Consider the following 16,368-nt stretch of genomic DNA (forward strand, 5'->3'; position numbering starts at 1 on the left):
AAATTTTGCTTCCAAAGGCAGACAAAAGATTTGCCCCAAATGGAGAGACAAAGTTGTGAAGCTAAAGGGAACATCTGACATGCCCATAGCTCTTACTTTCACTGTGTTCAGCACTCTAGAGTCAAAAAGTCCAGCCTTTCTTCCTTCTTTTTCATGTTTCATTATTATGACCAATAACATTTGAACCTGGCTTCCAATACATGTTCAAGAGTATTTAAATGATACAAGAGTATTGAAATTATAAAGGCAAAAAGGCATGGTAACTTGAGTAGACAGCAGACTGCCTCTCTCTGTGTCAACAGCAGTAGGCTAGAGTTGAAGGGGCACAGTTTAGTAGACTTGGCATAGGACTGGGAACCAGTTTACCCAAGTTTTCAACCTGGCTAACACATTGATTCCTTCTCTGATCTCTAGAAATTACAGAACATAGAGCTAAATTCTTATTAGGCCCGGTAATCCAACTCTCTACCAATGCAGGATTATCGTTTAATCTACATTTACTAGCATTTTATCCACTCCAGTTTTAAAAATATGCCAAGACCTAGAGTTTCAAGTTCTTCACTTGGGAAATTATTGTACCATGCTGACTGGCAGATTTTCCATGAGGATGGCTTAAAGGGTTAAATCCTTAAAAGGCTTCCCAAATTGTTGCAGGAAATCTTGCATTTGTAGTCACCTATTTTTGCCTATAATATTTAAGAAGACATTTGAAAGTTCAGTTTATAAAGTGTAGATGCCATATAGATACCCATGCTAGCTCCATGTGTGCTAGTGTAACAGCTTGCACCTTCCTTAGATTCCAGGTGCACTACTGCCTGCAATTCAGGACTCCATTTTAGCCAGCCCTTCTCCTCAGCTGTCTTTGCTAATCTCCCCTGGCACATTTTGATGTTACTCCATGTGCAGGCAGCTGAAGAGAAGGAATATTTAGTTGACAGGTTTGTGGCTTTGCTGGTCTCTCTGGTACTCTTAGCTTTGTTTTCTTTTAATTCCAGTAAGTCCCCTGGGTTATTCTTCCCATGCTAGTATTTTCCTTTTGAAGCTTATGTCTCTTTCAGAACAGGCTCAGGACACCTTTGGACGCCTTTGTGGCCTGTCGGACCTCCCTCTATTTTCCCCAGGTTTAGTCCAGTCAGTTATTTTGGGTCTCTCCTCTTCCTGCTCCAACCATCACTCCTGCCTTCTTCACAGCCAGAGCTCTTCTGCCTACTTGCTGCTGAGGCCCTTTCTATATACAGCTGTTACAGAAGTGACCTCCTGTGGAGCAAAGCAAAGGCTGTGTCTGCCACTTTAAGGGCTTGAGCACACTGCAGATCAGCCTGCAGGTGGGAACAGACCCAATCAGGAGGGTCACATGGCACCCAGGAGGCTGCCTGATTGGTGTAGGGCTCAGCAGTCAGGGTATAAGACAGGCCCTGAGAGCAGAGTTGGTGAGTTGCAACTGAGGAGCCAAAGGGTGAATGTTTCCTGGCTGGAGCACTTCTGTTCTCAGAACATCTGGAGGTCAGGGTAGGAACTGGGGGGATGGAAAAGGCTCCTGGGGACCCAGTGTCAGGTCCAGAGCCTTGAGAAGGGGGCTGAGTGCCTGTGACTGGCTGAGAGGAGAGATCAGGACAAGCCCAGAGAGGAGCTGTATGCACAGGGTCTTTGTGAGAGCTCAGGAAGGTTTGAAGACTGGTCCTGGGGCATGACCTGTAACTACACCTGGCTGGGGTTGGATGGTATGGTGGGGCTACCTATGGCAGGGCATTCTCCAGGAAATGCCACACCAGTGCCTCCCCAGGAAAAAGCAAGTATGAGGTACTGGAAAGCCTCAGCTCCATCTGCCTTGCAGGTGACCCTGTGGAGGGAAAAGGCTGGACAGAAAAGCACACCACAGTGCAAGGGCAGCATGTGGAGGGGCCTGAGAAGACAGACCAGTATGGGAGAGAGGGCTAGCTGCTCATGAACCTAGCCAGAAAACCCTCAACTGGTCAATGCTGGGGCCAGGACCAGGACCAGGACACCTGAAGGGCAAAAGCACCCATGAAAAGGGATGGCCAGAGCCAATTGCCTTGAGTCCCAACTGGCTTAGAGGCAAGGCCAGGGCCTGTGAGGCCAGAGGTCCCAGAGGGGGCCGCTGCCAACAGGGAAAGGGGTCTAAGGAGTTTGCAGCCCCAAATGATGGCAGAGGGTAGGCCACCTGAGTTAGAGGGATCCAGGTCAGGGTCCGAATGTCAGCTGGGAATATACTGGGGCCCAGTGTGGGGCTGAAGCCATATAGTGATGCCATCTGTGAGGCATGGGACATAGTGTAGGAGCAGTATGGAGCTGTGTATTATGCCCTTGGCATCAGGGCACTAAATGGGCAGCCTCCCACCTAGGAACAACTATTTAACTTGGTTCCAGCAAAGCTGTGGCAGGTGAGCCAGGTGGGTGGACTGCCCTAGACAGGTAGACGGGCCAATGCTTGGACCAGCTTCAAGACAGCCCCCTGTCACACCTCCAGCCTGTCTGATTCCTCCTTCCAGGGCCCTGTCCCTTCTTCCCTGTAATGGGCATTGAAGGGGTCCCATTACAGCAAACTCTAGAACAGGGACGGGCAATTATTTCAGGTGAAGGGCCACTTATTGAGTTTCGGCAAGCCATCGAGGCCCACATGACAGGCAGTCAGGGGTGGATAAATGTTAATTTTTCTAAAATTTTTAGGGGTCTCATGGGCTGGATATCGTGGCCTGGTGGACCGCATTTTGCCCACCCCTGCTCTAGAACTAGGAGCAGCACTGCATCCAGACTACATATAGCACTGCTGAGAAACAGAGCTTGTTAGTCCAGGCTCAGGACCATGCAGATTCAGCTACACTGTTTCCAGTTCCAGAGTCAGCATGAGACCAGGTACCAGTCTCTCTATGTAGTGCTTCTTTGTGCCATGTTGACTCTGATACATGAGCTAGCAAGTTGACAGGTCTCTCAGGATCTCTCTGCACAGTTCTCCATTGTGCTGTATAAACATATCCCAGATACCGGAGTACAGCTACTTTTAAAAATGAGTAGAGATGTGAAGTGAGTGGTTTTTCAAAGTGACATTAAGAAGCGGAGTGTTTCAGACTAATGATACAAAGGCAAGCTTCTTCATGAAAGCAGTGCTATTAGTGCCCTGATATTACAATTGAGGTTGGAAGGCTGGGGAGAAAGGAGAAATTGATAGACATGAAGATTTAGTTCCTAGACAAGATGAGACAGATGGTGACTTCGATGGAGGTGTAAGGTCAGAAAGAAGAATGGAAGGTGAGGCAATTTTCAGAGAGACTGAGAGAATAAAGTTGCTGGGCTCTAAGTAGTGATCAAAATGTAGCTTTCAAAAGAGAACATAGCAATTTTCTCAGCATCCTCAGTGAAGAAATGGAGAAAGAATAATAACAGTGTTTACCAGTTAAATGGAATTTTTCACCTTCAGCTTTCTTTACTAAAGGAAGTACCACTGGAATTTGGATTATGGGTGATTCTAACAACAATGTAATTGCAATATGAGACATTCCATGCTTGCTGAACTGGTAGAATTTCAATCATTGGTTTCTTCCAGATGTATTTTGTCTTTTAAGTAAAACCTATCAGTATCTTAAAAATCAGAACTGCAACAAACTCTGATTTGTGTTAATAAAGAATGTGGTGAGATGGACTAGCTCCAGCTGTTCTAATCCTACCAGTTTTCATCCATGCTTCTACACACACATTGCAGGGATTTTTACCTCCCTTGGCTTTTGTTTTTTTCACATACTAGTAAGTGTCCAAGTAATCAGTTGTTCTTTCACTGAATGTCAGATGAGATGTACCCAAAAGTAAACAGCTAGGTTGAGTTCAGTTAGAAAAAACCCGAGATGCCTCCCCAAGGCTTTTTTAAGCTCAGGGTTTGAAGCTTCCTATATGGTACTATAGCTTTTAAAAATATCACCTAGAAAACTCTCAGAATGCACCAGAAAACTTTGCTATCACCATAATTCCTTACAATTTCCCTTGTCCTCCAAGAAGTGTGTGCCTTTTTTAGGGACATGATCATTTGATAGATGTCACTTTACAAGACAGGGGAAGTTTTAAGGCTCCACAACTATTAATCCTTGTTTTCTCCCAATGATCCTTTATAAATATTTGGGATTTGGCACTGTGCTTTCTCTCTATTGTTAAAGTGAAGTGTTTACTGTGAATGCAGTAAGTGACAATCTGTGTTACAGTTACATGCAGTAAAATCATCAGACTGCCAGCTCTGTGTTAATGTCATCTTTCCTTTTCCCTTTTTTTTTTTTTTTTTTTAATCTCCTGCAGCAAACACGCACTTGCTATACAAAGTCTACTAAGCAGAACAAGCTTCAGTACCCATCTTCATCAAGGGACTCCCACTTCACTCCTTCGCCAGCCTTCATACCTCACAGTCCCAGGCCTGCTGCTGACCAAAATAATGAGCATCCCCAGAGAGCTGGTCAAAACAAGCCACATCATGTAAATGGTCTTGGGGCCTCCCAGAAGGACTTGAAAAATGTTGACCAAGGAGACTTCACCCAAATCTCCAATGATGTCTCCAGCACCTCATGGTCATTTCAGCGAAGCAAGTCTCTCTTCTGCCTGCCCACAGTGAGCTCCTCTCCAGGCTCAGATTTTCTTCACTTCAGTGAACCATCCCAGATTTTATGTACCGGGTCACCTGTAAATAGATTAAAAACATGGAGGTGCAGCCCCAAACTTAATATAGATGACCTGGAAGGGGTGCTGGAGACTGATGTGGACACAGGGATGAAGCTGTCCTTTTCAGATCTATCTGTGGTCTCTGCATACTCAGCCCTTAATGGATTTTGCAGTGATTTGGAAGCTTCTCTTCCCTCCCAAAGGCGAAGGGTCAGTAAATCCAAACAGGTGCTCTCCAAAGGAAGGCCACTCTCATTCATGTGCAATACCCTGGAGTTTTCTGGTGGTTCACTTCCTTCTCTTTCTGAGTGGTCTTCCGGCTCCTTCATGTCACATCCAGAATCCCCCTTAGCATCTCACTCCCAGCTCAAACAGTCGCTGAGAACAACCCCTTGTTCTCTGAATGGCAATAAACCACCTGGAGGTATGCAGCCAGGTCCTCCAGCTAATGAAGAAGAATTCTACATCTGAGCCTTCTCTGTACTACACCCTTCATTGTAAATACATGCATGTGTGGATTATAGCAGTGCACTTCTACCTTCTGAGCAAGCTGGGCAGCTAAGAAACATCCTTGCTCATTGCTGAGGGAAAGGTATTGCACCGAAGTGTGCTAAATATCAGAAAGGGTGTCCACACAGCACGGTGATGGGTGCCTCAGAAACATGCATAATAATACAGGGTAAGATTGTGCCCACCAGATTCATACTGATAGGATGGTCTGCATTTAGTTCTTCCCATGGTCAGGCTGATGAGGGGTTTTGTCACTGATCTTTAGCCTGTGGTAAAGGAAGTGCCAAGAGTGTAATCCATCTTTCCCCAGCAAGCAGCTGGAAAGACACTGAAAAGAAAATGCAACTAAGAGCTGCAGTAACTTCTCTGAGAAGCACTTGCAGAGAGCCTGATTTCCTTCTTCCAAGAGGCTCCAGAATCAGGTAGGCAGACTGGTAGAGTAGCTCCAGTGGAGTCAGACAAAGTGGTTGAGTGCCAAGCAGTTCAGGCCACCTCCTGGTCTCTGGGAATCTGCAGATTTGGAGAGAAGCCACTTATCCATGCCCTCAGGAAGAAGGAACCCACCACATGCCCACCCTAGAAGAGTCGGACTGAGAGGAATCTAGGGTAGCTCTACTCCGCATCTTCCCCAAAGTGCACCCCATTGTTTTTTTCTGATGTGAGGAGAATGGATTGTTAGGACTGCAATGCAACTCCCTATTTTGGGGATCTGTTATTATTTTAGAGGTAAAAATCCATTTCATACAGAAGTTTAGCATGCCTGGTCCTAGCTCAAGAGCATTTGTGTCTGTATAAAACACATTTCTAGCCAGACTTGTATTTTTAATTTATCCAGAGGGGAAAATGCGTACAGTTTTACTGGTTTGGGCTTTCTGGGCTTTCAAGTTAAAGTATTGGCAAGCTATTCTGGTCTAATTATTTTTGGTATTTAAGGAAAAAATGTAACTGTAACAAGCGTTTCAAATTGCATCACATGTCCAGAAAATGTCTTCCTGTGTTACAGTACTGGAACTGGCTACTGCCCTGACCTAGCCAGTAAGAGAACTTAGGTTAAGGTAGTGCATATATATGTATATCTACATTTAATTCATAGACAAGAACAGTTAAGTATAGCTGCAGAGTCATCCCTCTGATAAAGCAAGTATATCAGCATTAAAGGAGAAAAACTAAGCACCTGGTATTACTCAGAAGAATATCCAGTTTTCAAAGCAAACATCCTAAATAAATAGTTACACAAGAAGACTGGAATAATCTCCTAAACTACATTCTGGTCCCCACAGTAAATACATAGTTTATAACTTCCCACAAATCATACTTTAAAAAAAATCCATCCCCATATAGGCTGAGTGAATTAAATCCAAATTTAGTTATTATATATCAATTAAAGTCATTCTCCAAATCCATGAAAGACCTGGAATTCATGGGCAGGGCTGAAAGAGGGATCAGACAACTTAAGTCACTGTCCCTTGTTCATGCTGGTCAGTCTTTTTTTTTCTCCCCCCACATTGACAGGGAGTGGCACATCAGCCTTACCTACAAGTTTCCTTCCCGTTGTCAGAAACACTTGGAATACAAACTGTGTTTAATCCTCGTTTTTTATATTATCTATAATCTATTCTAGATGCAGACATGCAATTGGGAATATCAGCATTTTTTTCACAGAGTAATTCAGGTTCACTCCTAGACTTAGTGAACTGCCCTGTTCAGAGATGACTGGAAGTGGAAATAGCAGGAATGAGGGATGTGACATGGTATTTGTATATGCACCACTTCTGGGCCTGCTCCAAATTCTCTAAGTCCATAAGAGTCTTTCTGTTGACTTCAGAGGGCTACAGGTAACAGTAGTGCTATGAGCTTAATTCTCCACTGTCATTGTTACTGTATGTTGTCATTTACACCTGGGCAAACCATGTATAAAACACCAGCAGCTGACGGTGATAGCAGTTTATGGCCACTTCACAGATGCCAATGCAAGGTACAATGTAGAGAAGAATTAGTTCCCATAGGTGTGACTCCATGCTTCAACTCTGCTCTGTGTATCAGTGCAAGGCTAAATGATGAAATAGGACCATGTATCCATTGGTCAAACCATTTTGACCAAGAGCAGTTACTTCCAGAGATGACAATCAGCAGAAATGAGTTGGCTTAAACCAGTCAAAAAGTTCTAGCATTTCTTATTTGGGGGGAAATTATCTCTTCTAAATTATTTTTAATAATGCTAATAAAAATTGATCCATACATGGAATCAAAAATTTCTCTGAAAACCAGCTTCGGTTGACATGTTTGTTATTTCCTGAAACCATGTCAACATTCAGCCTCTTGAATGTGGCTTATGCTGCTAACGGAGAAGACTTTGAAAATCCTGTTAATCTACAGTGCGCCTTATGACTGGAATTCAGGAGATCTGAGTGCAATGCCATGACACTGTAGAAACCACTGATGATGATGGGAGGCTGCAAGATAAGCACAAGAAAGGTCCTCACCAAACAGCAACTGCTAGGCTCAAATATGCTAACCCACGCATATGGGAATATCCAAGTTCCAGACTGTACCGCACAAACCATAACAGGAATGAAGCCAAATTAATTTCAACAGGCTCAGAACTGATATTGCCTCCAGTGGGGGTTTTTTCTCTCTCTCCAAGTACTCCAATGCTGTTTACTCCTGTTTAACTAGAAATTCATGTTTTAATGATTTAATTTCTGTATGAATAATTCATGGTGCTTGTAACCAAATTTGCAATGGCAAAATGTCTCTCTGTCAGGGATAACAATAATATTGTACTGACACCTTTTTTGCTGTAAAAGTAAAAGCCAGCTTTGAAGAGTGAACTGATGAAGGTAAGTTCCATTAATTCCCCTTTCCATCATAAGAAAGGGACCTGAACTGGAGACGCACAAGGTTCATGAGCATTGTGCTGACTTGTTTTATTGTTAAATTATGAATAGTGTTATAAGAAAATGTTGTCATGAAGGTTTCCCTTTACCTTCTTCCCTTTGCCATCCCAGAATTTTTTGCTTCTATTAAATAATTAGAAATCGAAAGTTAGTTGAACTTAAGCTTGTGTGTGTTCATTTATTAGACACACTAGACTCTGTTATCACTTTGTCTCAGACTTCAAAATAAACTCTGTGTCAGATGTGAGCACTTCAGTTCTGGGTACTGCTGATCCATACAATAAATATGAAATAAAACCAGCCCTAATTATTAGGCCTGTGCCTTATTTTAGATTCAGATTTATCTCTATAGATGAGATCTTACTTCTCCTTTTCATTTTTTATTTTTACCCTATTAAAGCTGAAGGTTATGATGAAAGTTTTTAGAACCTATAGACATTATTCCAACTCAGTTTGTCACCTGGATTATAACAACACTTTCCTTTTATGTCCTCAACCTTTGGTCTTTGTCCAACATATACATCACAAAAGTAAAGTCTCCCTCTCTCTCTCACTCTCCACCCCCACCTCCCTCCCTCTGCACCATCCTCACCTTCCCCTATCCCCATCTATTTATCATTAGGAGATTGAGCATATTCTAGAATTGAACAATATATGCAAATAAAAGCTTTATATTCAATTGTATTATATTGTGCTGTTGCAGAAGTTCACTTTGCATTCTGCTCTAAATATGCAGAGGTTTTTGGTTACCCTGATCACTTGGGATTTGTGTTCAGAGTCAGTGTCCTGAACAGTGGAAGATGACTGTTCCATGGGTCCAGTGCAATGCAGCTGTCATAATCACAATCCCACAACAGGAGGGATTCTTGTTGAGAAATTCAAGATAGCCTTATAGGGTGCGTCCGGACGTGCATGGACGTTTGGTTCCCCGGGACAAGTAGCAGTGGTCCACCTTGTGCTGCAGCTACTTGTCCCCAGGGAACACCTGTGCCACATACACTTTGGTGCACAGCAAGTTACCCCAGGGGCAATAGGAGAGGCCAGGGCCAGCACTGTGCAGCCCAACCTGGAGGCCTCCCGGGGTTGTAGCCACAGCGATCCTGCCAGGTGGAGTCTAGGGGTGGCCTAGTGGGTGGCCACTCCACTTTTCAGCAGTGCATGCTACCCAAGCGTGTGCTGCTTCATATTTTTTCCTGCAGTTTTTTTTTTTTTCACTCCTGGATATCCTGCGGTCAAAAAAACCCTCAGAAAAAAAACCCCAGAGCAGCACACGGTCGGACAACATGCCCTTGCAGTGAGGAGAACACTGGACTGTGCGGTATGTGGCAGCGCAAATGTGTTTGCAGTGCCACATACCTCATGACTGCGCTCCTCTGGACATGCCCATAGGGCGCATCCTCACGAGTAGGAATATACTTTCCCTGGGGACAACTAGCAGCAGCACTTATTTGTGCCATTGCTAGTTGTTCCCAGGGAATGCCCCTGCATGTGCACTCTGGCACATGGCAAGTTTTCGTGGGTTGGGCAGGGGAGGCTAGGGCCAGCACCTAGGTCCTGGGGCCCTCCCAGAGCTCTAGCAGCAGCGATTTCGGGCACACAGAGTCTGGCTGGCAGCCGGAGCATGGCTGGCTCATGTTTTGGGCAGCACATGCTGCTGCCACATGTGCCACCCTACTTTTTTCTGGCATGGGTTGTTTTTTTTTTTTACACTGGGAAATTAGCAGCGTGGCGAATGCCTGCGTGTGTGGCACCGCAAACCACACATGCACAGCCATCTGGATGTACCCATAGAAGGCTTTGAAGATAAGGGCCAAAACTTTTAATTTGTCACGGAACTAGTGAAGAAAGCAGAGCACTGTAGTGGTATGTTTTTACCAAGATCTGTATATGCTGTGGGGCTGGGCTGCTGTATTCTGAATTACAGTTTAAGGTCCATGACTTCATACCTACATACACAGCTTTACAAAGCTTTATAAATAGTCAAGGCTGACGGCTGCTAGTCTATGGATCTCTTTGACAAGGCCTGACTCAGACAGGACAAGGCCTCTGCCTCAGGCCTTAATTCTTGCTGGTTCCCAGGGATAATAGGAACTGTCTCTCTCATGTGATTTCTGGCATGCCAAGGGGCAATTTTTTTGTTTGGAGCTGCTGGTTCTGTGACTGAGGGGATGCATAGACCCTCAGATCACAAGGATGATTTCTCTAGATTCTTCCTACCTCTCTGCTAAAGTTCGCCCCCTCCCTGCTCTGTTCTGGCACAATTCATCGGAGAGCTAACGAGGGAGATACACAGAGTGGACACCTTGGTGTCTGAGGTCCAATGGTCATGGTTAACAAGAAGTTATGTGGGAGCAGGAGCAGGGTGTAATTGGGTTCTCTGTCTCGTGGTCTTGTGATGGGGAGGGCTGACCTGCAAGGATATCTTTGACTCAGTCTGTGAGTTTCTGGGACATTATTACAGAGGATTCGGGACTTGTGCCCAGCACTTTAGAAAATTATTATTGCTCTAATCTACAGTGACTTCAAGCCTTATTAAAAATATACCCTAAAACTGTAGATGTCTGCTGCTGTCTGTCATTATAACTTTTTACGTGAGTGTTTACACTGCAGCAACTCTTCAATTAGAACTGTGACGCTCAACTTTTTGGTCCTGTGGGCTGGTTGAGTAGCACAGGCCAGTCTGCTAGCTAAATCCTGTGCATGGGGACTGTCTGCAGGTCTGATCCAGTCCTAGGTTGGTGTAGGGGTCAGTCCCTGGGTGCAGTCTGGCTTACTGACCTGGCCCTGCACACTGGATCCAGCCACGCACGCCAGCCTGATACCGTGCACAGCCAGATCTTGTGTGCTGGGCCTGGTCGCATGTCAGCTCAACCCTACATGCCATTCAACCCCATGTGCTAGATCCAGCTGGGAAATGACCCTACATGCCAGCATGATCTAGCACACAGGGCCACATCATCTAGCCATGAGGGTTCCCCCTGAGTTTGGAAATTTGGTGGCAGGCAAGATGGAAGTAACACTACTACCACTCCCCCGCTGTTACATTTTCAGACCCATAAGGAGACCCATGGCCCAGAGGCTGGACGCCATTGAGTTCAAATCATTGCACTGTGGTGTGATGTCTGCTTTAACAATGTGAGATGTGCTGGAAACGAAATGGACTTAGTTTCAAAGCTGGTAGGGTCGGAAGGGACCTGAGCAGATCATCAAGTCTGACCCCTTGCCATGGGCAGGAAAGAGTGCTGGGGTCAAACGACCCCAGCTAGGCAATTATCTAGCCTCCTTTTAAAGACCCCCAGGGTAGGAGCGAGCACCACTTCCCTTAGAAGCTGGTTCCAGATCCTGGCCACCCTGACTGTGAAGTAGTGACTCCTGATGTCTAGCCTGAATCTACTCTCCGTCAACTTATGGCCGTTATTCCTTGTTACTCCCAGTAGTACTCGGGGGAACAGGGACTCCCCCATTGCCTGCTGGTCTCCCTTGGCCAGTTTACAGACAGCCACCAGATCCCCTCTCATCTTCTCTTGTGAAGGTTGAACCAGTTCAGGTCCTGTAGCCTCTCCTCCTAGGGCCTGCCCTGCTGCCCCCAGATCATGGTCCTCCTCTGGACGCTCTCCATGTTGTCCACATCCCTCCTGAAGTGCGGCACCCAGAACTGAATGCAGTACTCCAACTGCAGCCTGACCAATGTCATATAGAGGGGGAGGATCACCTCCTTGGATCTACACGTGATGCATCTATGGATGCATGACAAGGTGCGGTTAACTTTCCTGACTGCGTCCCCACATTGGCGGCCCATGTTCATCTTGGAGTCTATAATGACTCCGAGATCCTTTTTTGCTTCTGTGCTGACAAGAAGGGAATTCCCCAATCTATAGGTATGCTGCTGGTTCTTTCTCTCTAGGTGCAGTACCCTGCACTTGTCAGTATTGAATCCCATTTTATTCTCATCTGCCCACCCCTGTAACCTGTCCAGATCCAATTGCAGCCTGTTCCTCCCTTCTAGCGTGCCCACTTCTCCCCACATCTTAGTGTCATCTGTGAATTTGAACAAGGTACTTTTCACTCCCTTGTCCAAGTTGCTGATGAAGATGTTGAACAGTGTAAGCCCGAGGACCGAGCCCTGGAGGACCACACTGCCCACATCCCCTAAAATGACCCATCCACCACCACTCTCTGGGTACGGCCCTCCAGCCAATTGGTGACCCATCTGACTGTGTAGGCATCGACACCACATTGCTACAGTAAACCAAGCACTCGAGGGCCCAACTGTTGGGCCACTAGGTAGACTTAGACACCTAAGTGCAATACTGTTCCATGTTGTTTAAGCCTGCTGAAAATCTATTAATGCATCTACTTTTGTGATACACAGTCATTTCATCCTTAGATTGAGGAGGAGGACTCATCCATGTTATGTATTCTTTATCAGTTTTCCATGGACTTGAGTAAGATGGAATAGGATCACACTTAAGCATCTAGGTCCACTTACATGTCTACAGGGTTGTCTAAACTATGTAGCATATCCCCCCATGCTCCCTGCTTCCAGCCTGGGCCACCATGCTGAGGGGAGAGGGGGAGTTAAACCCCATCCCTGGCATGCAGGGGACCCAAGCTCAAGTCTGCCTGGGGTGGGGGCAGCCCCTGCCAGGCTTTGCCCTCCCTCCACCCCCGTGGAGAGTGGGGGGGCAAAGAAGGCCCCAACCCTGGGCCAACAGGCTGAGAGGGGAGGGGGGTTTAAATCCCCTCCATGGCTGCATGGGATGCCAGCCCAGATCTGCCTGGGGAGGGCAACTCCTGCCAGGCTTCTGCCCCCAACCCCCAACTCAGGGGGGTGGGCAGCCCCTGCCAGGGTTTTGTTTTCCCCGCTTGAACAAAGAGCAAGGTCTATGGCCATGCCCCACCCAGGGCTGGCAGGCTGAGGGAGAGGGAACAGGGTTTAACCCTCCCCCCCCTCCCTGGCTGCACAGAACCCCAGCCTGGGTCTTGGGGGGGACCCCCTGCCAGGCCTCTGTCCCCTCCCTGCTCAATTGGAGAGCAGGGGGCATGGGCATGGCCATGGCCAGACATGGGGCTCACATGCTGAGGCAGGGAGGAAGGGAGTTTTAAAGCCACACCTTGGCCTCAGACCCCAGCCAGAGTTTGCCTGGGGAGGAGCAGCCCCTGTCAAGCTTTCCCACCTCCTCCCTTGCTTGAGAAGAGTGGGGGCATGGCTCTGCCCCAGCCCAGGGCTGGGAGGCTGAGGCAGGAGGAGTGGGGTTTAGACCTCCTCTGTGGCTGCACAGGACCCCAGCTGAGGTCTGCTTGTGGGGAGGGGCTGTCACACTTCTTCCCCACACTCCCTGCTCAACTGGGGCAGGTGTGGGAAAGGCAGCCCCCACTAGGGTTTTCTCCCTCTCTCTTTGCTGGAGTGGAGAGTGGGGGGGTGGGGGGGAGGGGAAGGGGGAATAGCCACAACCTGGCCCAGGGCTGCCACACTGAGGTGGAGAGGGAAGGAGTTTAAATTCCTTCCCTGGCCTGCACCATCAACCAGGGGCTGATTTGGGGGGGGCTCAACCCCCTTCTCCTGTAAGCCTGCCAGCCCCAAGCTTATGGTGGAAGGGAGGACAAAAGCCTAGAAGGAGCTGCCCCCAGCAGGCAAACCCCAGCTGGGGTCTGGGGTCTCCCTCCCCTACACCTCAGGGTGCTGGCCTTGAGCCAGCATCTAACCACACCCTCGTCCCCCTTAACTGGAGCTGCAAGTGGGGAAAAGCCAGGCAGGGGCTGCTTTTCTCCCACCCCCCTCCACCTCAGACTGCTGGTCCCTGCTGGCATCTGGCCACACCCCTGACCCCTCCACTGGAGCAGTGAGTGGAGGGAAAAGCCTATGAGGTGCTTATCTGCCCCCACCAGGCTGACCCTACCTGTGGTCCAGGGCCAGGTTTCCCACCCTCAGCCCTGCCTCTACCCCCTTCTCTGCTAACCAGAGCAGCAATGGTGCTCTGACTAGGGACCACAAGGGCAGGGCCAACCTTGCTCTGCCGGAGCAGATAGCACAGGCCAGCCCAAGGCTGCAAAGCATCCTGGGATGCTGGGGGATTCTGATTTAACTTGAACCAGGAAGGGGTCTGGGACAGAAGTTCCATAAACCAGTTTGACCTCAATCAGTAAGGTCTGATATTACATGTAACTAAGGTTTATCTTGAACCAGTTTTGGCCATTTTGAAAGTGGTTTGTGTACACTGAACTTCTGTTCTGTTACAGATTCAAATCAGTTTCTGATCACTTAAACCAGTTTTTGTCTACCTTCTGTCCATAGCCTAAGGTGCCACCCTGCCCTACCTTCCAACTGACTTCAGACTAACATGGCTACCAACCTTGGTGACCATTAGGGAAATCCCTATGGCAAGTCTAGACTAATAGCTGTCTCCAAGAGTTCAGGTACCTCCGTGTCTGCAAAGTATTTTAGTGCAATCCATAATGAGATAAAGGTTTCTGCAGAGGGTATAACCAACTCTGCTTTACTTGCTTGGGATGCAACTGAACTGGATGTGTAAAAGCTGCTAGTGCCATCTGGTGGTTATTTTGAAAACTATGTTACTGTGATGCAAAGGTTTAAACAGCAGCAACAAAACCATCACCATTCATCACAGAACTGTGGGGCTGGAAGGGACCTACACAGATCCCCTAGATCACTGAAGCAGGATCCACTAGGTTATTTTCTACATGCCTACCCCTCCATGAAGACAGATGCTACTTTTTCCCATTCACTTCACCTGTTTATCACCATTTGAGAACTCAACATCTACCTTTGTCACCAAAAAAACACTGATCTATCTAAAAATAAGTGCTGTGGGAGGACATTTGCCTCTAAGAGCAGAAGTAGGCAATCATTGTTCCACTGCTGTACAAACCAGAGCTGGCTGCCGTCACAATGTATTAGTGCAGCATTTCATTATTCTGTGCTTGCAGATCTGGAGATAAGCATGCATTCTGCCACTCCGTCCTCCTGTTCATCCTTTAAGCACTGAGCCACTGACAGGGCAGCCTGATTGGTTTATAAACCAAAGCTGCTGTGACTTAGATTTGGGAGCTGACATGTTCTTTCTTGCTCCTGTGCCACGTCTGGTGGGACGTGTAGAATGTTACACTAAGGGCAATAAATTTTCAAATTTCAAAGTCATGCTTGGGATTGAGCTGCATATCTGCTAGTAACATAGCACTCTACCTGTAGCAACAAAGGGTTGTCCTGAATCTAATTTTTTGCAGCTAAATAAATATCCTGGCAGCTATAGCACACACTTTCACTTTCTTTTTTTTTTTTTTTAACAAAAGCTTTAGCCTTCCTGGTACACAGACAATTCACTACATGTAGCCAATACACTGCTGTAGTCTTAAATCCACCCAGTCCTACTTCAAAGCACCTTTCTATAGAGTTGTGCTGAGAGTGACAGGATGCCTAGAAAGCCACATACTTTAGGAATGGAATATCAGCTTTATCAAGGCAAGACTAAGGGCCTGTTTTATACAACTGTTATTATTCTGGATCTTGTTCACCCAGGGGGATAAATTATATATTTTTTGTTTGTCTTAAAATCCGGATCATTTAACATGCTGCAATGAATGTGCATGATAGCCATGGAAAGAATTGGGGGCTAAATTGGTGGAGTGGAGGAGCGCATAGCATTGTTTTACATGACAGGACTGTGAATTTTCCATGTTTAGTTTTTTTACAAGAAAAACAAGCATCAGCCCCTGGCTATGAAGCTCAGCAGATGGTTGCATAATTTACCTTTCAGCCTCCTCACCACAATTCCCTTTCTGTGCCACGTAAGTCCACAAAAATGTTGCCTCTGCCCTTCAGCTTCTCTCCCTTTAATTTTGCTCCACTGCCTTCCTCTAATTGTTGTTCTGTGGTTTCCCCACAAGGAGGGGTAGGAATGGGATTCCTTTGCTTGTTCCCACGCTGCTGCCCTTCTAGGCACCAAGCACAAATCCAAGAGACAGGCCATCTTTCTGCACTGATGGACACAGCAAGGACAGGTGCACTTACTGGCCTGACCAGGCATTCCCTCTGAACTGTGTAGAGCAGGGAGGGGCTTGTCTGCACCACTGAGGGGGCTATCTACCCAGTTAAGTATGATGCCTGCAGCAAGCTGCTCCTATAACCTTGTGAGAGGGGAGATGGTGTTGCTAATTAAAATTACAAGATAAATGGATATCCCACAGCAGCACATGAATCTACTAAAGCCAGCTTGCATGGGTGCACCACGGGGAAAAGGCAGCACCTCTCAGAACCCCTGGGCCCCCCTCCCCCTCGGGGTACATT

The 16,368-nt window shown here is 46.9% G+C and overlaps 2 protein-coding genes across 3 annotated transcripts in view; one reads left to right on the plus strand and one right to left on the minus strand.

Annotated features, from left to right (window-relative positions):
* FAM124A (family with sequence similarity 124 member A) overlaps window positions 1-8,747 on the plus strand; it is an 83,707-nt gene extending 74,960 nt beyond the window's left edge. For both annotated transcript variants that reach the window (XM_019491371.2, XM_019491372.2), the window contains one exon: window positions 4,300-8,747. In XM_019491371.2, the coding sequence (XP_019346916.1) occupies window positions 4,300-5,127 (828 nt within the window). In that variant the 3' untranslated portion in view covers window positions 5,128-8,747. The remainder of the gene's footprint in view (window positions 1-4,299) is intronic.
* Window positions 1-16,368, minus strand: part of INTS6 (integrator complex subunit 6) — a 173,127-nt gene that overhangs the window by 5,179 nt on the left and 151,580 nt on the right. The window lies entirely within an intron of this gene.

The sequence above is a fragment of the Alligator mississippiensis genome, chromosome 1 (genome assembly GCF_030867095.1).
Source record: "Alligator mississippiensis isolate rAllMis1 chromosome 1, rAllMis1, whole genome shotgun sequence".
Lineage (NCBI taxonomy): Eukaryota > Metazoa > Chordata > Crocodylia > Alligatoridae > Alligator > Alligator mississippiensis.